At 46.0% G+C, this 26,505-nt stretch overlaps 2 protein-coding genes across 9 annotated transcripts in view; both read right to left on the bottom strand.

Moving 5' to 3' along the window:
• The window catches only part of LOC1278948 (protein rolling stone), a 135,050-nt gene that overhangs the window by 35,232 nt on the left and 73,313 nt on the right, over window positions 1-26,505 (bottom strand). The gene's annotated exons all lie outside the window — the stretch shown is intronic.
• The window catches only part of LOC1278944 (protein rolling stone), a 65,690-nt gene that overhangs the window by 10,877 nt on the left and 28,308 nt on the right, over window positions 1-26,505 (bottom strand). For all 8 annotated transcript variants that reach the window (XM_061653156.1, XM_061653158.1, XM_061653160.1 and 5 more), the window contains one exon: window positions 3,621-3,711. In XM_061653156.1, the coding sequence (XP_061509140.1) occupies window positions 3,621-3,707 (87 nt within the window). In that variant the 5' untranslated portion in view covers window positions 3,708-3,711. The remainder of the gene's footprint in view (window positions 1-3,620; window positions 3,712-26,505) is intronic.

Below are 26,505 nucleotides of genomic sequence, written 5' to 3'. Positions count from 1 at the left end.
CACGATTTATTGGTAAAAAAAATAAATAAAAAAATAAATATTTTTTGGTGCGTTTCCACTATTTTTAGCCGTTTCCCAGAATTTTTTGGTCCAATTGTACTGATATCCAATCGGAAAATACCAATAAATTATGAGACCGAACCAAAAATCTACAGGATACGATAAAAAAATCGCACCAAAAATGTGGTGGGAACGCACCAAAAAATCATGGGAAATGACCAATAAATCGTGGGAAACCCTGTAAGACAAACAAAATTTTCACGTATAAAAATATTGAAGATCGATAAAAATGATAACGAAACCAAACATTAAATGAAAATTGAATTCAATAATCAAATGGAAAGCCTACGACTATGAAAAAAATCCCCCCCCCTACACTGAGCTGTTGTGTTCGATGTCCTGGCGTCACCTCTTCCACAAGGGGATCGGCGGTTCGACAATTCCCCACTGAACGGTTAACGGTTGCTTTAAAATACATTTGCCAATGATCGGCAATAAAAACCCGAACCGAACCGTCACCGAAAAGATACTCTCGTTTCCCCTCCCCCCCCCCCCACCTTAACAATAATGAAAAACAATTGATTGTAACTATAAAAGCTTCCCTCCTCCTCCGCAAGCGATTGGCAAACAAATTAAGAATGCGAATTGTGATATTGGGTATGGGGAAGGGAGTTGCCAATGATCGTGTGGCGCATTATGTGCATTAATTAAAGCATTGTTGAAGCCACAAGTACGTGCGAGCCTGGTGCACACAACACACACACGCACATAAATATTTGACTGCAGTGTTTTTCAATTTGCTTCATAATGTTGATGGAAGGGGCGATGAAAAAAGGGGGAAAAAATCAGACCAACAAAAGCGGGAACGGAAAAATATGCAGTTTGTTTTTTTTTTGGCGTTTTCGTTCTGTTTCCTTCATGGCAAGCAGCATCAGCAGCAGCAGACTGGCGAATGGCTGGCACAGTTCGTGGCAGCCTCCCATTGCCAAAGCTCGCACTCAATCGGTGGCGACCGAAAAAGTTGATTTCTCCACGTGGCACGTTCTTTATCGGGGCTCCGGCCTTTCGGCATGATTCATGGGATGCAGCACCCCTAAGGACGGGTGGTTTCGGTTGTGCGCGCTTGTGTGTGTGTGTGTGTTGTTGGGTGCACTTTATTCTTTTCTTTTTCGATTTTTTGGCATTGGTTTTGTGCACTTTTCCGTTGCTGCAGTCGCTTTCTAGTGCCATTGTTTGTATACCACGTCGGTGCGTTTGTGTGTGTGTGTGTGTATGCATCGGCATTTGTCATCTATGCTAGTGCGGCAACATTTTAATATTGCTCCCACCATTGTCATGAGCCTCGCGCGCGCCTGGTTGATGTTTAATTTCTTCATTTTGATTTTTCCAATTGAATATCGTCGTTTTTGTCGTTGTTGTTGTGGTTGTTGTCATCCTCTGCTATCGACTAAAACGACGTGTTATTGATTACGCTCGAGCGCAGCTTAGCCCTTGGCCTTTCAAGTAGGTTCAAACATTGTGCAAAACTGCTCGCCACGGCACAGCATCGCTTTTGTGCGCTTATTTTCTTCATATCTGATTTGCCAAGGTTATTCACGTTATTTATTCCGTAGTGCGTCCCCTCGTGCCGGGGTTTCTCTTTATTTGCTTCCAGCAACACTCGCTCTCACTCTCTCCTGTGGCCCGTTTGTTCAAAGCTTAATTTATTTAAGTTCATTTTTTTGTTTGTTCTTTTTTCCACTTTATTTCCGGTACAAAGTGCAGCATCCTTCCCTGTCGGCACGTGGCATTTATCGTGGCAAACGCGCTCGTGGCGCATTCGACGGAATTCATTGTGTGTGTGTGTGAGAGAGAGAGGCATAATCTTGCCTTTTTTCCCTACCTCCCCATGTATTGTGCTTCCCAGCATCAAAGCAGAATAAGAACGAATAAGAGAGTGCAGCAAATTTACGGTTTTGCGTAAATAATGCTTTACGATGCCGACTGCTGCTGTTGTGGTCCGTGAGGACCGACGGCGACCACGTACACACATGCAAACCCGGGTTGGTTTTATTGGGTGACTTACACACTGTTTCACTGTGTTCCTAGCTGTAGGCTCTGGACGCGCATATACAAACACCAAGCGGAGCAAGCGGAGAGTGTTTTAATTTCGATGGCCATGGGGGCGCCTGGTGGTGACTGGTTGCCGGGGCGAGCCGGAGCTTTCCAGCTTGCTGGGCGAGAATGTCAAGTCGAGTCACGTGTGTAATATGGCGCATGTAATGGTACTCTGGTTTAGTGCCTGGTGCGCGTTACGGAAGCAGTACGATATATGCCATTATTGGTGGCCATTATGATGGTACAAATCACAACGGTACGGCTTAACGACACGTTGTTTAAATTGACGTGCGGATGATAAAATTTTTGGTGTTATTTTTGTAAAGTGAATGAATGGACAGGGAACAGATGTTGTAAAAGGATAGTGTGTTTGTTATTGGAGCGACAAAAGCGACACACTTTTAAACCAAAAATAGAGATAAAATTAGTAAAAAGAGATTAACCTGCTTTATTGTCATATTTTGCTATGCAATTTGCATACTTGAAGGCGTTTTCCAAATTGTGGCTCCATACAACTTGCGCGGTATGCAATTTAAAGTAAAAATCGCCTGCAGGTATGCAATCAGGACTGCAAACTGGTCCTAAAACCTCTGCTAATGCCCCATCAAAGCTATTTCGCTCCCAACTATGATCCGAACTATTTCTCATTTATGAAACAACAATAGTCCTGCGCATGTGAATGTTTTCCTAATGCATAAACTTCCTGCCAGCTGTGTATTTTGCAACCCCGTCGCTGTGAGTGTGTCTATGTGACCTATTTCGCTACTCAAAAACGCGACTGAAGTGTGCGTGGCCCGATGGGGTTATCTTCACGTTCGCTGAGATGTGCAGCACCATCACCAGCTGCGGTGTGAGATATGCTCGACAAGAGTGGGCTTATCTTTAGCACTCCCCCCCCCCCCCCTCTTGGCAGCGTCTAAATTATGAACCAGATAAAGCGGAAATGTCATCAGACTGTCCTCGTCCTGTCCCTTGTTTGTGCCCGTGGTTTTGCGGGAGCCTCTGCACAGGCACGCGCCCGTTTTGCAACACGGCGTGGAAGTGTTCGTAAGAGAGCACTCTTATCAACGACTGACGAGCACACACTACTACTCCGGGACCGTTGAAGCGTTGGGTGAAGCGTTCCGCACTAAAACACAACAACAACTCCGCAGCATACACCGGTGTGGAACCGGACGCAATGCTGCTTTTTTGCGCATTTTATTTATGCATCTCAATCTGTTTATTAGCTCGTTTCCCGCCACCAAATACACACCCACACACACACACCACCGTCCGTGAACGTACTTTCTGGGGCGAGTGGGCGTTATCGCTGGACTGGAAAAGCGTTCGGATGCTGCAAAAACCAGCTCGCACAGTAGGCGTAGTAGAAGCAGGTAAATCCTACCGGTGCCACCGTTTTCGGTGTGTTTTCTTTAGCTTCTATTTTTGTACACCAACAGAAAAAAAATCCCACCACCCCACCCGTATCCTCTTAAGCCCCTGCCCCAAAATAACCCAGCACAGCGAGCCGGGGAACTTACCTGACACAGATAGAAGTGATGCCGTTCGACGCGGTTCGGTGAGCTGCTCGGTTTGGGCATGCAGCTGCTCCATATTTTGGTAACCATGACTCTGCAGAAGGGGAGGGGAAAGAAAAAGAGAAAAGCAAAACACGGTTCAATTAAAGTTTATCCCGGACTGGCGCAAAGCGCTGCAAACCGTAACCGATGCAGTGGCCCAGCGACCTAAAGCCCTCTCGCTGTCAAGGTACGCTGCAAAGCGTGCAAATTCTCACCCGCCTGTGCTGACAACGAGGACCTCCTGGGGGAGGGTGGGATGAGGAGTGTGAGATGAGGCAACGCGTTTGTAAAATAAGTGTGTGTGTATGGTAGGGGATATAGTAATCAAAGCACCGTACACAGGAAAGAAAAAGGCGGAAGAGGTGAAATTAAGGGGCAGCATCAGGCAACGAAAAACTGGGCTCAGAAGAAGCGACCACTACAGAGACGCTCTGCATCCAGGGTTCGGGCAGTTGAATTAGTTAATGGAAACAAACTCGACAAATTCCAGGTTGGCCACAGCCAACAAAGCCGTGTGTTTCGAGGGGGGGCTTTTTTTGGTCGGTGTGACACATTTAAGATTAGAGGAAGATTTTAAAGGATTATCTCAGCTTTCACTTAGCACGAAGCGTGTACGAGCGCCAGGGAAGTTGTAGCCGAACGCGGCCACTAGTTGGCTTCTTTAGTTGACCATTGTTGAAGGAAATGTTGTAACCAATTTTGAGACAGAAGCATTCTTGAAACGGATGTTAAAGCTGAACAAAAGACTTTACACACATTGTGAAGCTTTTCATTCTACAGAAGATGCTGTTAGGGGTTTTAGTATTTCGAGATAATTCCAAAAATATGTGTGTATGTTCGACACGCAATATGTCTTCGATAAAATGTAAAAAAAACGTGGCAAAAACCTGTAAATCGAAGCAAAATGTCAGAAAAAGGAGTGTTGTTCAATGTTTGCAAACACTTCAACAACTTCTAGAAAAATTTTAAAAATTTTATAAGACTTTCAGTTTACTATGCATAATCCTGCGAAAAGCCTGTCTGCAGCATTGCCATTTTCCACTTTGTATAAAAACCGCTACGCTTCCCATTTTAATCGCAACCGTAAACACATGTTGTGTTGAAAAGGCTTTTCCTTCGGCGGGCACAGAGCCCGGGGGGTAGGCGATTATTTTCACCCGAACGTTCGGCAAACAGGAGGAAATACACGAATTAAGCACCATTTATCTCATTAGCAAACACTGCACGGTTTTATGTTCCATCCAAAACCGCCTACCCACCCAAACACACTGGCTGGCTGGCTGGAGCACAGTAAAACGATCTTGAAAATTTGCCGCGTTGCAAGGCTTCTCGCCGTATCTCGCCGTCGAGGACCTTCTTCGCGCCGTATCGAAGCCGCATTAGGGCACGCGGGAGAGGACGCTCTTGAAATCTTAAACATCGGCGGTCTATTCATTAAGCAACCACCCGACGAGATTGGCATGCTCGAGTGGTCGTCGTCGTCGGGCGAGCGTGCACGTTGTTGCAAGGGTGGCCGATCGAAGGCCAGAACAACACCGTCGTCAGCAGACACACTGCTGACTGCGCCGTGGAAGGGACGTGGAAGACGGCGTTGCAGAGATGCAACGGAGCAGCGAGCTGGAGGAATTCGCAGCAGGAGGTTAATGGCGTGTGCTTTTGTTTTTTTATCATTATCATCATCACGAGCCTTGCCGGGGTTTGGCGTTGGGCGCCAGCAAGATCCGATCGTACCGACACACACACACACACATACTGCACACAAAGCCACTCGAGCGTCAAAAGTGTGTTTTTGGACCCATCGGACCGGAAAACGGGCGGGCGTCAATTGCAGATTATTAAAATCGGCCATCGGGAAAACGGGCCGTACCGTAATCGGAACCCGCGCGAAGGTTAGTGTTTCGCTCGAGCGCTTTGCCGAATGGCCCCGCGTGCTGCTGACCGGTGGACGTGACTGGACTGGGAAGACAGCATAAAGAGCATGCTTGAAGAAGCTGCCCAACATTGGAAGCCCTGCAGTCTGGAGCGGTTGAAGAAGGTTCCCACGGCAGCTTCCGACCGTCACCCACCGGGGGTTAAAGGTACCGGAACTAAATCGATCACGCACCTTCATTTCCGTACCTGGACGGAAATGCGGCTCCGTGCGCCGTTTTGCCAGTAAACAACAACCGGCAATAAAGCGAAAGCGATGGAGGTTGATAGGTTTGCGGAGTCAGAATGGGGGGGGGGGGGGAGAAAAAATAAGGACAAAACAAACAATCCCGTGGACTTCCGTGGTCTGTCTAATCGATGACGTCGGCACAATCGGGTAGAGAGAGAGCTCGCATTATTGCTACGGTGATACACGACTGTGACCATTTGGCCGCGGGGTTACATTGCGTATTGGTCGAGCTCCGAAAATTCTATCGAACGTTTTGAGGCCATCGTGCCTCCATCCAGAACACACACACACACAGCAGTGGCGTAATGTGGGTCATAAAATTTTGAAACCAACTGCCGCATTCAAATTGGCATGTTTATTTTGTTTCATCGTGTTGTTTTTTTTTATTGCGCTTATAGCGCTTCAAGCTCACTCATCATTTACATGACCCTGACAGAGAATGACATGGAAAAATGACGACTGGACAGAGGGACAAAGCCATATTGATTCTGATAACGAACCTGGAACGCAAAATGAAACCTGACAACCTACATCGGTGTTCAAGTTTGTAGGCTCTTTTTGCCTCCCCCCCTAAACTCCCAGCTCTTGATACATTGGCGCGGGATAAACCCCTTTTTTACTAGTGTCATTAATTCCACGTGTGACGAATGTATTTGGCGGTTGGATGGTTGGATCGGACGCTGGATGAGGGGGAAAATATGACATCGAGCCAATGCGTTGTTTCACATCAATCAGCTCAATTGTTACGCCGTGTGGCGACCATTTTTCGCTGCATGCATTTTAAGTGATTTATTTTTACGGACTGAAGCATCACAGAGTTGGACAGAAGTGTATTTGATAAATGATTAAACATCATCTTGTAGTGGCAGCAATAAAAGGTGAGGTTTATAAATTGAATTCGAAATATCGTTTATAGCTCACCAAGTTTGATTTAAAGAAAGTAAACCCAATTGACATTTTCCCGAGAATTCGAGCAAAGTCTCATAAACTGGAGTCTTAATCATCCCTTAAACTGCACCAGTTTAAAGGATTTTAGAAAAAAAGTCCTTTAAAATCAACTGTGATGCGGCTTTTTCGATACTTTCTTCTAGATTCGCTCGGAAATGATGTTTCCTATCGTTTTAGTTGGTCATATACACATTTTATACTTAAATAATATCCATTTTTTATAGAATAACGTCACACAAAATTAGCATTTGTTTTTCATCAAAAACTATAGCTATGAATGAAAAATGACCTCGACGGCATCGTCCATCGATAGAAGAAAGTGTAATTTACCAACACACCAAATCTTGGCGCTTTCAACACATTTGATCACACACAAATCCACAATTTCAGGCGTATCGAATACTAATCGAGCAGATATGGGAAAACAATTTCGATCAAATGTCACTTGGGAAAGATTCATTTGCAAAAGCTCGCTACAAAACATATTTTAGTAAGCAGAGCTGCAATTGATTGTGACATTTCAACGCTAGGTATATACAAGGCGACAAAATATCTTCTCTTTCGTTTGAAACAAAGAATTTAAAAAAGAAGTGTTGACATTTTGATCCTTTATGCTCTTGTTGCCGTAAACCAGGGGTCTCCAAACTTTTCAATTCGCGGGCCGCATTGCTTCTTAAATAACGTTGTTGAGGGCCATTTGGACGTTACTTTTGGTAATGAGAACGTTTAAATCTCGTTTTGGTCTGAAAATACTTAATGAATATTTTAAAATTCTGCAGTTTTCTTTTATATTAACTTGATTTTTGTCTTGGTTTGGTAAAAATTAAAAAAAAATGATGAAAATTTTCAAACTAATAGGATATTTATATTATCCTTTGCAACATCATCGCGGGCCGCATTATAAGCTCTCAAGGGCCGCATGCGGCCCGCGGGCCGTAGTTTGGAGACCCCTGCCGTAAACAAACATAGCGATCCAACATGACATACGTAAGCCGTTAGATTCCCAGCACTTTAATCCTCCTCAGAATGCGAACAAAAAGTGCCGTTCCATCGTTTTGCTTACCCTTTATCCCTAGGTAGGATCCCTTTTCGTGTGACTAACACACCACCGACGGCAATAAAACTACATTCACCGCAAGAATGCACCCGCTTACAATCATTCACCGTGCCAGCTCTGTACCGGCTGTCGAATCTGCCAATGAGTGCGACATTAGTTTTCGAACCGGTCCAACAACACCGGAACTAACATTCGGTCATCCTGCTGCTCGAAGAATAATTGAATTCATTCCCGGGCGAAAGTTGGTGGACAAAACCACTAACCAGGTTATTGATTGCACCACCACCACCACCACCGCTGGCTCTGAAGAGCAACCCGCAGTACCAGCCTGTGTCCCATCGATCGCCACACACACACATGCACACAAAAGGGTGCAAGGCATATTGCATACCGGGGATACGGCCGGTGTGGCCGGTCAACCACACAGCCAAGCCAACTAGCAAAGATAACCGCACGTGCATTCAATGTCCTGAGGGTGCATCCATTTTCTTCAAAGGACACACCGAATAGGCGCTTGCTGGTGGGGAGGGGGGGGAGAGAGAGGACAGCTGCCCATCCCTTCCAAGTCCAGCATAAAGCTGGAAGAGAAGCATCATACTACTGAGTCGCCCGGATCAGGCAGCAGCAAGCGGATGACACTGTTCTTGTTCCCTATTCTTGCATTTTACGACACCAAGTTTTCCGGACACTCTTCTCGAAGTGTGGCTGTGTGTGTGTGTGTGTCTGAATGGTCACAAGAAAACACGGAGAAAGTAAAAAGAAAAAAAAGAACCAGCAAGAACTTGTTGCCCACTGATGGCCATTTGAATTTCAATTTTGTCCCCGCAGCGTATGTGAGCCATGGGGCATGGAACTGTATGTTTTCCAGTCGGGAAGTTTTTTCTACTTCTTCTTCTGTTGTTGTTGCTGCAGCGAATGCACCGGACACGAGCATCCCTCCCCCCCACCCCCCTGTTTTTGACGATCAAGAACGACGGCGACGAGTGACAGCTTCTGCGAAACATGAGCGACAGCTGCACGTCCGGGATGGGGTACAGAGAGGAGTACAGGCTGAACTATTTCCCTTTTTTCAACCCGGCGGCTTGGCTGTGCGAAAGGACACAGAACAGCAGCAACGAAACGTGCGCCGACCCGCACAACGCGTTCGTGGAAAAATGTTTCAATTTCACCCGGGATTGCACAACCGATGCTGCCGCGCGCGACTGACTTTTATGTCGGGGAAGGAATAAGCTGCGATGGATTCTTTTACGTAACTGGCCTTGTTCCGTTTTTTGCTGTTGTTCAAAGAAACCCGCTGCTGTCTATCGCTAGTTCCATGTGTCCGGGAAAGTAGGATGCGATCCAAAAAGAAGAAGAAGAGAAATATACATACATAAACACGTGGAACAGCGGAAACGGGTTTTCCCAACAATGGAGAGTTTATGGGTTTCGTTGTGTTTACCTAGCACTGATGACGCGCGCGCGCCTGATGGTACCGGGGGCTTTTCCCGCCATTTTGTTTGAAAGCCCCCTGCCCAATTTTGGCCTGCCCACTCGGGAAAGTTGTAGCGCTTTCGAATCGAGCATTTGTGCAATGTGTTGTGTTGTGGGGGGGAAAAAACTTTATTTGGAAAACGATGCTCCACTATTTACTACAGAAATAGAATCCATCCGTTGGCCAAACTGTGCTCGTCAGCCATATATTGATGAGCTTTTATGTTTGTGTTGTTTGCCACTTGGAGCCTGCTGGAAGCGAAGAATGTATCTCGTGTCTCGGCTATAAAGTTTAACTTTCTTTGGCCGTGCGTGTGTGTGTGGGAGTGGAAGGTTTAAAGACCGACCGATGTGTGACAGAAAAGTATCAAACAGAGATTCTTTTCAAGAAGCACGAGTCACGTACAACTTTTGGGGAAAAACCTATCAAGAGATTTATTTTATAAAAGCAAAGAAACGATTTCCTGATTGCGATTTCATTTAAAAGATGAAGTAGCTTGTTATTAGCGGTGGGGGCTCGGAATCGGACCTACCCGATTCCGTGTTCGGAATCGATTCCGGAGCCGATTCCGTGTTCGGAAATAATTCCGGAGCCGATTCCGATGCTGGAATCGATTCCGATTCACGAGTCAATTCCGGAGCCGATTCCGGAGTCGATTCCGGAGCCGATTCCGGAGTTGATTCCGGAGCCTATTTTGGAGTTGAATCCGAAGCCGATTCCGGAGTTGGTTCTGGAGTCTATTTCGGAGTTGAATCCGGAGCCGATTCCGGAGTTGATTCCGGAGCCGATTCTGGAGTTGGTTCCGGAGCCGATTCTGGAGTTGATTCCGGAGCCGATTCCGGAATTGAATCCGGAGCCGATTCCGGAGATGATTCCGGAGTCGATTCTCAAATTGAACCCGGAACCGATTCTGGAGTTGGTTCCGGACCCGATTCTGGAGTTGAATCTGGAATCGATTCTTGGAAAAATCGGCTCTGGAATCAGAATTCTTGGAATCGGAATCGGCTTGACTCCATGGAGTTAGCTCCGAATTGAGAATTAGTTTTTGATTTCAAATAAGAAGTGAGGGAAGCAAAATAAGTCCGAGAATCTCTATGTGAATAGATCATTTACAAGTAAATTTTGATTCTTTGCCGCTATCAACACGTAGCAACATTGGACCCAAACGCCTATTCCTATGACGATGCCGAAACCGACTCCGTTTCGAAGCCAATGCTGATTTCGGTGTCAATTCCGATGTCGGAGCCGATTTTGATTCCGTAGCCAATTTCGGAACCGATTCCAATTCCAGAGCTGATTCCGATTCCGGAACCAATTCCGGAATCAATTCCAGAGCCTATTCCGGAACCAATTCTGGAGCCGATTCCGGAACCAATTCCGGAGCCAATTTCGAAATCGTTTCCGGAAACTGATTCCGGACCTTCTATCCGGAATCGATTCCACAAAACTTCGAAGCTAACCGGAATCGATTCCAACGAAATCTTCATTTTTCCCATCACTACTTGTTATATCAATGATACTAAACTTGCCGTCACATTACAGAAGTTAAGAACGTGTCAATCTCATGGCAAAAAAGGCTTGTTTATCACGACAGTTTCCGACCTAACCATCGCACCATTATTTTCACTTTGATCAAACTAACGAACTTCATCGGCAAACAGCGCCAACCAAGCGACAGACAGACAATCGAATTCACTGGAAAACAATTTCCATAATGGAATAAACCATCCCCTGCTGTGCTAATGGAAAACCAACGGCAAAGGCGGCAAATAGATCTTCCTCTTCGAGCCGGTTCCGCCCGGTCGCTGCTCGCTTTACTTCCACATGCGCGGGCACAGATAATGCGCGTACACTACTACATTCTCTTCGCTTATCAGTTTCCGCTGACGGTGAAAAATAGTTCCCAGCAGCGAGAAAAGTCTATCCAAGCGAACGATATAGTTGGCTTGCTTGGGGTTTCGCTCCGTTTTTCGCACGCGCCTCGTAATTAGACTAACTGGTAGCAAAAAAAGGGATTCTCTCTTTACACAGTGCGCTTCTTCCTCGTTTGCCATTTGCCACATTAGCTTTTGCAAGGGCTGATTTTCTGTTTTATTTGTCCTTTTTCTTGCCGTGACTCATGTGCAAGTTGTTCGTATGCTTGCACAAGGCGCAGCCCTATTCTTTTGTGGCTTTAAAAGCAATTAGCAAGTCAGTTTCTACGACTGCCTCCCAAAACCGATTAGGGAAACGAACGGAAAGGTGACACATGCATTGGTTAAATTATTGAGAAACTTTTCTATCCCCCCAAAAATCAATCCAAGTGGAAAAAAGCACACACGGCAAACACTAAAAACGTTAAATATTGATGCTGACACACCATGACACCCGTAGAATGGCAAGCAGTGCAAAGCATTTTCACACACACACACAGCTTCCCTCCGAGCATAACACTTCCGCGTGTCGAAATTGAACGAAAACGAATTTGCTGCTTAAAAAGTCTCCAGCCCTCAGCACACTCCGCTTAACCTCCAAATAAACGTCAACATTTTCATTTCGCAACAAATCGGATCAAAATCACCATCAAGCTCTCGGCACAAGCAGTTTTGAAAAGTCCGGACCAGAGATAGAGAGAGAGGGTGTCCAATCATAACTTGTTTTCACACTAGTGGCGCTGTTCGCACCGCGCACAGACAAACTAACAGCTTTTCTCGAAAGTTTTCCCAAGAAGCAACACTAACCGACAAAAAAACACACCGACACACAAACCCACACACCCAAGAGTTTTCCACATCGTGTTGGTTTCCACTTGCGCTGTCGACACACACGCGAGAGCTTCTCAGAGAAGTGGGTTTGGTGTTGGAGGGGGAAAATGGCAAAAATTGAGTTGCAAAGAAGAAACAGCCAAAAGCACACATGATGACCGATGACCGGAAATCATATCATATAGACACACGAGTACCGACACTCACACACACACACACACACACCCACTCACACCCGGCTTGGATGTGGGCCATTAAACTTGCTCTAATCTTGGGATGTGCTTTTCCGACCCGCATCAGAAGCAGAAGAAATACCGCCACATTGGAGGAACCTGTTTCGTGGAAGCGAGGTCCAATCCCAGGGCGGAATTGGAAAGGAAGGGGTGGGGAGTTGCGTTGACGAGTTTGTCAAATGTTTCCATCCGCAAGAACCCATCTTCACACCACATAAGCGGATTGTAGAGCGTGAAAAGTGGGGATGGATGGATGAAAGAATTCGGTCGCAAGGCATTTGCCGTGCATACCGCCATCGCCATACCATACGGAAATGGAAAAATCGAACCATTTTTGCGTTCGGGTGGGCGACAAAAGTGGGTTTGGTGTTGGGGATGTTTCGTAAGGGAGGGGGTAGCAAGCAAATCGTATCAAAAGAATATGAAATTTATTCAAACGAAACCCATCCAATTCGTTTTACGATGAGATCCACACACTGCGCCACACACGCGCTGATCAACTATACTCGTGTGCAGGAAAAGCTGCTAGAAACGTTTCCCCTTCCTGTTTTCCCACGGATCAGAGATTTCTTTGCCCCCTTCGTGTCCCTATTCAGGGCAAAATGGAGAAAAGATTAAATTTTCACCCCGTTCCCGTTCTCGGTCTGAGCGCTGCTGCGACAGTTCAACATATGCAAGAACATATTTTCACAGCCAGTGCGCCGGCAGCCGGTTCGATCGTTCGATGGCCGGAAGCTGCCATTCTAGGTTCGATTGGGCGGGGGGAGAAATAAAACTAAAAAAAAAGAACAAGATTGGAACACCCATTCTCGGGCCGAGAGATTGATGGTGATGGTGACTAGTGCAACGTTTCTTGCGCTTCCTCCATCTGCACGCGCGCGCTCGCGCTCGTTTATTAATGGTGGTGGTCTGACACTGGTTCCCGTTCACGTGCGAACGGTGTAATCCATCTCCCACTACCCTCTGCCGTGGGTCATCTCAGGTGAAAGGTCAAATGAGGGTCCCGGAATGACGGGTTTTTACCTCAGCAGGAGCAGTACACCATTTATTACAACCTTTTTTCCCCTTTTTTGTAAAACGCACATACAAACGAATACACTGACTTTGCTTGCAGCAGTTCGGTTGACTAGAAAGTGGTGGTGAATTTGTGTCACTAGTATGAAAGCGATGGAAATAAAAAACAAGAATGTTACAATACAATAAAAACGAAACGAGGAAAACAACACACGTACACAAGAATGCCGACCCAACATGCCGACGAGCGATGGTTTAGAAACGCTCCTCCAGCTGTCCTCGTTCTCACCAACACGAAAATAAGGTTGGAAAGGGAGAAAAACGCAACTGCAACCAATCTCCCACCCCATCGGCTCCGGTTGGATCTATTGGCAGCGTGGAAAACTGAAGCACACACATAGCATACTTCAGGGATGGGACAAGCACCTGGGGATACAAATATTTATCGATCCCGTGAGAAGCGCTTTTACGTGGACAACTACCACTCCGATGTCAACCGATGTTGGAAGGAACGGTGACGAGAGGAAGTGAGGAGAGAGAGAGAGCGAGAAATAAAATAGGATGATGCTTGAATAGGGATTTCGTTCGGGCGGGGAAGGGCAACCGCTATTGAAGATGTGTTTACCGAGTTGACATAATACAAGTGCCAATCATTTACCCGTACTGCAGTGGGAAATCCCATAATCAGCCCGAGCCATGGAATCCAGCCCCAGGAAGCTGGTGGAAGATTGGATCAGATTAAGTAAGTGGCCGGGCCACAAAACACAACTGTAAGGGAAACGGTGACGAAGCGAGCAAACCAGCAAATAGCTTGCTAGGGCCTGCACGAAATTGACAGTTGTTGCTTTTGGCTGTGCGCGTTGCTCGATCGAGGGTTTACCTGGGTAGGGGGAGAGAAAAAAAAGGCAATTTTCTCAGAAGCGAGAGCGAACAAATAAGACGTCCGAGTGAGTTTTCTGTCGGTTTTCTGTTTGCTGTTAGGAATAAATTGTTATTACTGATCCCTGGTGGTGATTTGAAAAGGATTCACTGGGGCCTAGCTAATGGCACGAAAAAGATTATGCCACGTAGGTTCATTAAACTGCCTCGCCCAGTCTCTGTTTAGTAACGTTCGTATATGATTTATTTATTTATTAGTAGACCTGTTGTTGGCGTAAACTTATTCAACTTTTTTAAATATTCAATATTTTCTACCTTGAATCGAAATAGGGCGTCTTTTATGGATCAAACTAATGTAACGCCTTTTTGTAAGGAAAATTGCATAATTTAAGGCGGATTTTATACCAACGACGAAACGGTATGCAATCCGCACTACCAGCGACTTCCTAACCTTCGTTTTTATAGATTCTTAAACAGCATGGTACTTATGTTTAACAAGGGTTATCATTTGGAAAGATTATGACTCATCACAGAATGCGTGATACATATAATCAAACAAAAAAAAAACAACTTTTCCCTTTAAAAATGAAAAGTTTCTTCCTGTTCCACTAGCCACGGCTATAAAAAATGAGCAATTACATCACTTCCCGGAATATCGTCACAATTAACCAACCCCCTTCGTCGAAAAAAGAGGTGACGACAGATAAACGCTAACAATTCTTCCTCGCCTACCCACTAGAGTGTGTTGTATCCTTTCCGCCCGACATTTATTATTCAAAGAAAACGGTCAGTGTACCAGCTGCGCCATTCACTTCCACGGCAGCTAAACTAACGCGGGGTAAAACGGTTTCCACCCAACTACGACGGGCGGGCGACCGGGTGCGGAAACAACAAACACCAGCCGTACACGGACACAGCGGATCCCCACAATCAGCGTCAACACACCCGCCGTTTGCTCCTCGGCTCATAAATATGTACGCCCTTGAAGTGCATCCTGACCACGAAGCACGCTGTGTTAGAGCAGTAGAGGGGGTAGGTGGACTGCTAAAAATAACTTCCCTTGTCGTATCTAACCGAACCCGCCAGCTTCGTACGGAAATAGGCAAAAATTGTCGTCGAGTACGTAGCGCTTGGGAACACAAAAGAGGAATCTGACACCCACAGAGACCCCTGCACAATCACATTTGTGCGAGCCAGCGAAAGCACACGGGAGAATGGAATGATGCAAAGGAAGTGGAAGGCGAACCAAACCAAAAAAAAGGTCAGCTCAAACACACACACACACAAACTAAATCCTGGAAGGAAAGTAAAAGCCGTCCACAAGAAGCATCGTCTCATAAATTATGTGCGCCGGCAGCAAACAGTAAGCGGCCCTGGCGAGGCGAAAGAGCTTTCTGGCGCGAGACGAAGTTTACAGGGGTCCGTTTTCCGTTTTATGTTTGCATCATGGTGCTTTCCCAAGGCGGGGCAAGATGAGAAAGCCGTGGTTATGATGAACGGGATTGATGAAATTGCTAATTCGATAACAGTGTTTGTAGTTTATTCATATTGCTTCTTGGGTAGGGGGCAAAAGGGAGTAGCTGATCCGTTGCTATTGCTTCTGCAGTGTACATTCAAACGGGTGAAAAGGATAAAGTAATCTTGTGTGTGCATTTTTATTGTTTTCCTGAGCTTTCAAGATGATTGGTAAACTTCAGTTATAAACCATATTTCACAACATTTCTTAATACTAATCATGAACTGAGCCGGTCTGGTGGTACAGTCGTCAACTCGAACGACTCAACAATATGCCCGTGATAGATTCAAGCCCCGAATGGACCGTGCCCTCATACGTAGGACTGATTCTCCTGCTATGGTAACAAAGAGTCACTGAAAGCCCAAAGCTCACTTAACTTGAGTGGATACAACGGTTGTTGTGCCAAAAGAAAAAGAAGAAGAATAGGAAGAATAATCATGAACTCGACATTGCAACATTGAGAACTCTTCAAATAGGATTTTGTTATGCGGGTTGCATACTTTTCGGCGAATTTAGTCATTGCTATAAAACAGTATACAACTTGAACCATAAAACAATCTATTCCAATTATATCCGAGTGCTTTCTTCCGTTTTGAATAATGTATCCTTATCGCTGGTCACTCAATATGATAAAACCATCGAAACATACATCCCCACATGTCTGGCTCTATTTTGAGACACGAAGCATCTAAACATCATCCTTCCAGCTCGTGTCGGAACCATTGTTCAACTTCACCTTCAATAATGCTCCACTGTCAATCGTACGCCCATGCTAAAGCTCCTCCTCTCATCACATCACCGTACATAATTAGCCATCAGCAAGGATATCAATTCAGAGCTCTGTTTCATTCGGTCCGGATCGTCGTCCGGACCGTCAAACACACCAAAACCACCACCACCGACCGACCGACCATTGCCGGTGGGCAGAAACACGCCGACAGACACATGACAGCCGTGCGAAAGAACAACAGCACCCAAACTTTCATTATTTTCTCATTCAGCCGACCGACACCGGGCCTGCCGCCGAACACGCAATGCGGAAATAAGCCCGGGTCGGATACTTAGTGCGGGACGCGTGCGTAAACATTCCGTTCCGGTTTCACACACCAAGCGACACAGGGAGTTTAACACCAGCAAGGCCCCCGGAGGCTATCCAAACGGGTACAAACAGTCAGCTTTCTGAGCTGTCCGCAAAAGGGACGAGAGCTATGAAAACGGGTGCCCACATTTGTGCCATAATGACAGACAGTGGTGCTGGGCCCGGGTGCAGCTGCTGACCTCGCAACACGCCAGCCACTGGAGGCTGGAACCAGCAGTAGCAGCAGCAGTAGCAGCAGCAGCATGGTAGCCTCCTTATGTACATTAATCCCTATATCCAAGCTTGGCACGTGATACCCAACAGCGAATGAATGGAGCGGGTATGATTTAGGGGATGTCCGGTTTACCGATGGTTGTTTCGTGTATTGGGTGACTTTTTTTACACACACACACACGTCCAATCCCGCCTGTCAGCACTGTATCTCTGTGCACACACTGTGGCCCAACTGCACCGGTGAGGGATTTGCCTGACACAGGAGAGTGGAATTGTGAAACCATAATTGACACCGCAGGCCGACGAACAAACCTCGGAACTCGGTGAAAAAGTAAGCTGACGGTTATATGCAGTGCAACCGTGCGCAGCTGTGCTTGTGCCTCAACTAAATTTGACAAACACAACACAGAAACCAATTTTGCATGGTAAAAGCAGCGGCGGCTGTTATAAGAAATGTGAAGAATATTTCTTTCAATGTACGTATCTCCATTATTCTTACGGCAAGAGTAAAGCTATTAAATAGCTCATATATCATGTATAACCGTCCCATTCGCCTTCGGAGCCACTCTATGTCGAGGGAAGAACTCAAACCCGCGTACAGCGAAGCCTTGCCGTTTTCTGTGGTTATGTTCCGAGCGGTGTGACGTGTGTAACCGAGCCAGCTTGTTCACTTTCACGTAACATTAACCGAATGTGCTCTCGTGGCAGGCAGGTACAATGGAGCACAGGCGCGGTTGTACTGTACGATCCGTCCCATCCTACGCACTGGAACGGTAGAACCTTCTAGGCGTACGTGCACGATATGATGCTTGTGCGTTTCCTTCATCGGCTCGAAGGCTATAACTTCACGAAACTATAAGTATTGCTTAAACACAAGCCTTTTCTTGTAGAGAGCCACCACACAAGCCACCACCATACGCACGCTGGCAAGCAGCACACTATGGAGTAAGTTTCGCTAAACCCATATGTAGCTTTCCTCTCTTCAATGCCAGCAGGGCGCTACGTTCCACGCACTGTACTTCTTGCCGTCAGGCCGAAGTTCAGATCGTAGGAAAACGTAGCAACGACACGTATGCTTTGCCACAAGGCGTATGAGAAAGCTAATAAGAATTTATACGATGCCTGTGCGTTAAAAAGCTGTTATTTGCTACTTTTTAATCTAAGCACAGAGGTAGAGAGAGAGATTTTGACGAAGTGTGAGCTGCACTGCAACGCGCAAACTTTACGGTGAGAAGTAGCAACATTTTAGACTACAAGTTACAATAGCAGCCAAAAGGCATCAACCGCACGACTTGCTGGGTGGTTTGTGTGAAGGTATACTAAATTTTCACACCTCGCTAAACGCAAACGCGTCGTTAAAGTGCACACGCGTGCAACCGATGCTCGCCGTGACAGGAGACAGATGGGCAATGGAAGCGCCAAGGTCAATTAGTTGAACAAATGAAATGTCAAACAATTGGCCTATTAATCACGCTCGGTGTTGCACGGACAAGCTTCGATGATCATATATTTTGCACCACAGACAAATAAGTTATTGGCACGAGATAAAAATGCATGTAGCTGCGTAGCTAATTTACAGAGCATTACCGGGTGTACGGAACGCATGTGGATAACAACAACGCAACATAAGCAGGAGCATCGAATGGAATTTAATTTGCACCGCACAATACACCCGAGTCGGTTGCATATTGGTGGAGTTTGTTTTTATTTAATTTTACGAACACGGCTAAAAACAAACATATTTGCATCATCTTTGATTATATTATCATGTTTTTACTAAAGTTTGCCATTGTGTACGATCAATTTAAACCAAACTTATGAAATACACGTGAAAAAAGGTGTTTTACAAGCGCTCTTCAAAATTACGCCTAAAAGTATGCAATCCGCATGTAAATATTCCTTTCCAAGACTGTGCGCCTAACAAATTAAGCAGCCATAATTGCTTGTTTGAGTTTTTCATCACTTAGCTACGATAACGATTGTTTGCCTCTTTATAAATTCGCACGACGATTGAAACACGTCATAAAAGTTAATATATGCAATCAAATCTTATCCTCAAGTACGTTTAAGAAGCACATCCTCCGACACTGTGTGCCTTGGAGCAGAGCAGAGCGCCTCCGCACACAGTAATGGATTCATCTTGAAATGATAAATTCGATCCGATTGTTTGCCGGGCTGTCTCGTTAAGCAAACAATGTTAGGATATTGCATTCTGTACATGGGGCTGTTGAAACCGGACTTTCCTCCTTGCCATGCCTGCAGGCTCTACAATCGTACATATATTTGCATTTCATCCCACATGACAAAATCCCACCAGAGCCGCTTTTACGAGCACTCAAATTGGATGTCGATTTTAATTAACATAACATTGGAAAACAATCTCATCCACCGATGTTTCCGAATGCCTCCGGGCGTGCTCCGGTACTCGAAAGGCCATGGCCATCGCCGGCCGTATCACTTACGACCTACATTTTTATTCTTAGAATCCTTAGCGCCCCCGGGGCTTCCATGGAACACCTGTGTTTGTGTGTACAGTAGACGACAAACGACAAAGCAGCACCTCAAAGCAGTCAAAAGCTCAATCTCGACACTGTGTGATTGTGCAGTGGCCGTGTACACCACCCACCTTTGAATGTAACTCCTGATTGCTGGAGGATTCTGGAGTTCCGGTCGGACAGGGATATAAATGTCGTCCTATTGTCCCAACTGCCGGTTCCTGATGCTAACGGAAAACGGATCTCTTGTACTCTCGCTCTCTCTCTTTACCGTGAACCACCTCCGCTGCGACTGTCTGTTTGGCTACCCATCCGAAGACATCTACATTAGCACCTGCAGCGACTGTGGCCTCATCTCGCAGCGCAGCCGTACTTCAAGGACTTCCTGCTTCACTTGTTAGCGCGCCTGTGCCCTGTCCTGTTCGTTAACGCCGCCAATGGGGACATTTTTCTATTTGTGGTACAATCGCACACACATTAATGACATGTACACCCCCATCCTCAAGGGGAAAGGCAGGGGAGGGTGGCTAATGTGCTGCTTTCTTTCATATATTTTTCCACCCGGTGTTTCGAGACCTTTCCCACGAGACACCATCATTTTGCCGAAAGCTTTTATTTCGTCGTTGCTTTACGCGCGGTATGGCAAAGCACTTATTGCATCGAAATCTTGCCTCGGAAGCGCTGTCTAGCTCTCTTTTTTCCATTTTTACTGCTACGCCTCACATTTCCTCCACAGATCCTCCAAAAAAAGAAACAAACACTGAGCCAACAAAAAAGGTGACATTTTGTAGCAGCAGCGGCAGCACAGCAACAGCGGCTGCAGGAACGCAGTCATCAAGGATTGCCTTCATTTGGCAGCGTGCCGTGGCATCGTTTTACCGTGGCAGTGCTTTCAAAAGCGTTTTCCCGCGAGACACCGGTGTCTGCGAAAGGGGATTGCCCAGTTTCTTGAGCAAATTCTATGGCTCCATTTTCAAAAGCAGTACTTACTTGCATCAAAGCGAAGATGGGACGAGGCCAAAACAGGATGACGTTCCCCCTGAGCGCAGCCCTGCGGTTCTTTATGTTTGCACTAATTTCGCTCTTACCGGCACACTTACTAGGCAATAAGTCAGAATGACTAACCCTACAAATAAACCCTATAGAGGGCATAAAATCATTTTTGTAAAAGCTTTTTCTTTCATATAAGCTCCCTTCGGGCGTTTCGAGCTTGTCTGTTCTATCGAAGCTACGTGTCTCCGTGGTTGCCTAACTTTCAACGGTTACTGTTTTTCAATTTTGCTTCCTTTCCCAACCATGTTTCATTTATTAAATTCAACCGCTGACGGGCTTAACTTTGCGCGAGAAAACAAATGTCATCGTAGCGCAAGAAATCATCCAACAAGCGCGTCCCGGGGTGATCCATTCGCTCCCGGAAACATTCCCCTTGGGTAGCTTGCTATTCAAAACCAAGAAGTTGGAATGGTTCAAGATGAAGTGGGCGTAACATTTTACTACCCAACTCTTCACCAACGCCCCGGCGTGTTAAAGTTTCAACACAAGAATTCACCCGTCAAACGCTCAGCTCGTGATCATAGGTTTATGGGAAACTTCTGTTCATTAACTGGATTTTGTATAAAAAAATGAATGGCGTTCGTTCTGGGTCAGTGTAAAGAGAGAAACGGCTCCGTTTGCCTCACAGTTTCACACCGAGAGAATTTCGTTAATTCGGCACTGGATAGCTAACTTTTTAAGTGCTGTTTCGCAAGTGCTTCAATGAAATCATTTTAAACCGTTCGGGGCTAACGCTGATACCCCGCAGGGACAACACGAATGCAGGGGGAATGGGTGAAGAAGCGTCGTACGATGTGAATAAAAGAAGAAGAAGAAGAAGAGGAGGAGAAATACAGTTTACCGTATTTGTTCTAACTCTTCTGGTGAGAGAATTTGCGTTCCGTTGAAGAGTCCTTCATGTCGAATGAAGGAGCTATTAGTGAATTGTTTATAATGAATGTTCATCATTTAACTTCGTAGGAATTTTGTGGGGGAGAGAGTTGGGAGAGGAGAAGGACTTTTTGCGAAACTTTTAATACATGGAAATTGAGCGATGGTTTCCACTTCGGATATTAATTTGTTTAATGCTGAAGTCCTTCAGTCCTCTTGGCGCAATAATTCAAGCATGTTTCCATTCCCTTTAGTTCAAGAAATCAATTTTTCCAACAGTTGGAAAACGCTTGCAGTCTTCCTAATGAATTATTGTTCAATTGAGTAAACAATTCTGCCCTGCATGCACACAGAACTTATTTTTCCAAAATCGACGCTTTGTTCAACGAGGCTCTAAATCTTTTTTTTTAGGAACGAATAACTTTTTCTCGATCCGTTTTCTTCCAGATGTATGTGCACGCGGGGGCCCGATTGGCCCTAAGGCTAAAATTAATTGCTCAGCTGGAAGCACTCAGCTTTGCCGCGCTTCCTTCACCGCCTCATCCAGCTGCCAATAAGCATCGTTTCACCATGCGGCGCACACGCTTGCACAGAGCTTTTGCTACTTGGGCTAACTTCTCGAGAGGAAAAAAAACTTTTTGCCCGAAACACTGGCAAAGATTGTGCAATCGTCGTCGGGCGGGCGCAGCGAAACGTCACGTCAGATGAAATTAAGCGCTTATTTGTCGTTTGCCGTATCAGTGCTCCCAGGAAACCAGCGGGACTCTGCTCTGCACTGGGAAGGCACAAATCGAGAAGACAAAGTGCAAAGCACGCCGTGCGAAGGAAGTTAGCAGCATCAAGCAGATTACCTTGTGTTAAGGACAAAAAAGAAAATAAAAAAAAGTTCTTCTCAAGAAGATTTTTGAACAAAGAAAAGATTTATCGCTTGTTGTAATTAGAACCACTCGCCACACCACATGACACTTACTTGAAATATTAAATACTACTCATAATTCATTAATCGATTCAATTACTAAAGTTCTTGTTTGCTGAAGCAACTGTAGTAGTCAGTTAAAATACCTGTCTTAACCACCACTGATGGGCGTGGTTATCGATGACATGATGACTTGAGCTTGAACCCATGACGGGCATGTTCTATATAGACCGTACGTCTTGACGACTGTACCACCACACTAGCCTGGATTTGAAACGTAAAAGTTGGTTTAAATATGAAACATGACTTTCTACGTCAAACATCTATAGGAGGGAATACAGATGCAATGTTATTAACGTAACTTTCCATCGAGTTTCGTAAATGACTACAACTCTTTGAAAAAAAGGCAAATGGAACATTGTAAAACTTGCCACCGTAAAGCGTAAGTTAAATATTCATCCCTGTCTTTCGTGTTCATGCCCGTAACAGCAGCACAAAGTTATTCAATCTGCTCTAATCTATACATGAAATCATCCAACACACGTTCATTTCAAACCACCTAGACCTCACTCATCCTGCAGAAAACCATCCAATCAGCCACCACGAAATCACACACAGAGGCAGCCAAAAAGTTAACGTATGACCACCGTCTCAGTTCGCAATCTGGACCACTATCGATAACAACTCTCACCGGAACAGTCAACGCGGCCGGCGTGGCCCGGGCAGAGCTTTGCAACCTTGAGCAAACATACACACACACCCCCCCATGCGTTCTCGAGATCTCGAGACCACTGACCGCAGCAGCCAAACCGCAACATGACGCGCGTTAGGTAATCCCCGTCCCCTTGCTCCCGGCTTGTGCTTGCCGAACCGAAAGTCCAAACAGTGAAGAATCCGGAGAATGTTGCGTTCCGCGCGCTGCTGGAGATTAAAAATGCAAATCAATTCCCAGTGCCAGGCAAGCCATCACACGCTGCACGGAGGCCAGTCCGTGCTGCAGCAGTGCAGGATGCTGGCCACTGGATGGAAGTACGGGGAATGGTGGGAAAATGTTAGAGCGGACTGCTACACACAATCGATGCCAAAACTGATGTCTTCACGCCACATCAAACTCGTCGAACCGGGTACGCGAGCATGAAACGAACGATTCATCCCGTCATGCTGCATCCCGTGGAGCACGCATAGCATAGCACACAGCATAGCAGCGGGTGGAATTCGAACACCATGGCGGTCATCAGTAAGGCGGAAGAAACGACCCGGCCCAGTACCGGACCGCTCTTATTGACTCCGGTGAACTATTCGGACGTGATTGGCGTAATTCAATTACCGCAGTTTTGGGCTGGACCGTGTACATCAAGGTTGTCACGATGTGTTTCCCAGACTGTGGGAGGGCATTCGTGGCGGCATTACTTGGCTCGCTTCTTGCCACTAGAGCGCGGCGCACATGGAATGGTACACGCACGATAGGCTATGCAGGCGAAGAAACTGCAGCCCGAAACAGTGCAAGGAGAGATGTGCATTAATTTGACCTTTTGCGCGACGCGAAAGATAAACATGAGAGATGGCCACTCCGTTCCCTGCTTGTCGTGGGAAACGGCCAAAGCGTTAGAATCGTTTAGAGGTGTTATGTGCTGAGAGCTGCATGATGGGATTGATTCGATGCATCGTTTTGGTCGAGGTCTAGGTGCATGTTTTTGCTCGGGTGTCAATAAAACATTAATTGATTAAATTCAATCATATCGTTTTCTTTGAAGAAGAACCGCCACACAATGGTGAGAAAGTTTAAATCATTCGATTCGATTTATTGGTAAGGTGCAATAAAGCATTCAAATGACATAGAAATACCTCTGACACCATGTTACTGTCTTGTCGTGTATCAAATATCAATAAACCCCAAAAGCTCACTAATAAACCACAAATTACAATTTCTCCCAAGCGCCATCTCGAGGGAATTTGTACAACTAGCGGCACAATGTACTAAAGTAGCCAGATTACAAAGCGGATTAGGTTACAAAGAATTGCCTGAATGGGATTAAAATGATAGAATAATTTTATTATTTCTATTGTAAAGCTCTCAATTTCAAATGACTGGAATAATTTTATCTTTTTCTTTGCAAAGCTCTCAATTTCGAATGACCTACCGATAATGAAGTAAACCGATGCCCAAGTAGTCAGCTGCAAACCTCAACCTCTTCCCATTACCAACAAAAAGGCCAGTGTCATTAACGTCTTTTCAAGCGTAACAAGGGAGCAGCAGGCGGCTGTTGCCAAAATTAATGACTTTCATTTCATCGCAACCAAATATTTTCTATTGTCTCCTCGTCACTGTCTCATCCCCCTCCCACGGAAGATTCAATTTCACTCAACCCGAAACCCACAAAATATGCTTCCCATAAAACCGGACCCGAGCCAGTGCGGTCGTCGGCGTGTGAATTTGGATATTAAATCGATCTTTGCAGGCGTTTGAAGGACATCGACAGATACTAATGGCAAGGGTCGCGCGTCGCAGCACTTCAGCAAAACCGCACTCAGTAATTTATGCTCCAGTATTCAGTGGTTCCCCTGTTCGATCGCTCGCTGCTCGCCGTTTCTCAGCAGAACTCAGAACCAAAGGGGTGGGTGGCGCCCAGAGGAATAATCGGAGCCTGTTTTTATAGCACTCAACGACCGGAACACGGTCGGGCACACACACAATGCGATTTTATCTCACTTCCATCGGCGAAAACAGAGAGATGGCGTGATAATTAAAGCAACTCCCCAAAAACCCCCTTTTGCACCGGTAAAACAATATTCAGCAGCAATATTGGAACCCGCGTACAGGTTGTTGCTGTAGGTGAATTTTCAAAGAATAATAAAATTCATCGAAAATTGAAAACAATTAAAAGTTCCATTTCGTTCTATCACCTTTTTGCCTTCGGTGGCTACAAACGGGACGGACGGGCGAGTGCCGATAACCTTCCGGGGACCGTTTAAACAAACTTGCCCGAAACACACCACCGATGCAGCGTGACAACGACCAAAATTGAGCCATATTGTTTCTCAGCACTTTGATCGGATCCAGAAGGGCGAAAGAAAATAATGTTATGCAATTATGTTCTGTCCATTCGCAATTGCCGAGTGGCAATGAATAATGAGCTGCCAAGGGTATCGATAATTATTTAGCGAAATTTTGGGCGGAAAATCGTGGAAGACGAGCACGCTTGAACACCTTTTGCTTATGTTACGGCTTTCAGTTCATTTGTGCGTTCTGGAGGAGCTGTTTTGGAGAATAGAATTTCAATATAAGCAGAAGTACTGTCTGGAAGCACGACGCTATGAGCTCATTTGGAATCCCGGCCAAACTGATAAGGCTAGATAGAATGACTATGACCAACGTCACATGCCAGGTGAAGGTGGATGGAAAATTCTCAGGAACTTTTGCTACCACCAAGGGTCTGCGCCAGGGGGACGGGCTTGCCTGTCTCCTATTTAACTTGGCACTAGAGAGGGCCATCCGTGACTCGAGGGTGGAGACTACGGGAACCATCTTCTATAAGTCAACCCAGATCCTGGCATACGCTGATGATATAGACATCATTGGTCTGCGGCTCTCCTATGTAGCAGAAGCCTACCAAGGGATCGAGCAGCCGGCAGAGAGCCTCGGATTGCAGATAAACGAGGCAAAGGCCAAACTGATGATGGCAACATCAGCGGGCCTACCAATAAATAATCAGAATCTACGTAGGCGTGACGTGCAGATAGGTGAACGCACTTTTGAAGTCGTCCCAGAATTCACCTATCTGGGTTCAAAGGTCAGCAACGACAACAGCATGGAAGCTGAGTTGCGCGCAAGGATGCTGGCTGCCAACCGGTCATTCTACAGCCTGAAAAATCAGTTCACCTCAAAGAACCTGTCGCGACGGACGAAGCTGGGACTATATAGTACTTATATAGTACCGGTACTCACATACGCCTCTGAGACATGGACACTGTCTGACCGCTCTGACGAAACCCTCTTAGCCGCGTTCGAGAGGAAGATGTGCAGAAGGATACTTGGCCCCGTATGTGTGGAAGGACAATGGAGGAGCCGCTATAATAACGAGCTACACGAGATGTACGGCGACCTCACTGTCATACAGCGTATTAAGCTCGCCAGGCTCCGGTGGGCTGGCCATGTTGTACGCATGGAAACGGACGA

Source organism: Anopheles gambiae, chromosome 3 (genome assembly GCF_943734735.2).
Source record: "Anopheles gambiae chromosome 3, idAnoGambNW_F1_1, whole genome shotgun sequence".
In the NCBI taxonomy this organism is placed as follows: Eukaryota; Metazoa; Arthropoda; class Insecta; order Diptera; family Culicidae; genus Anopheles; species Anopheles gambiae.
This window is presented reverse-complemented; position numbering and strand designations above follow the sequence as displayed.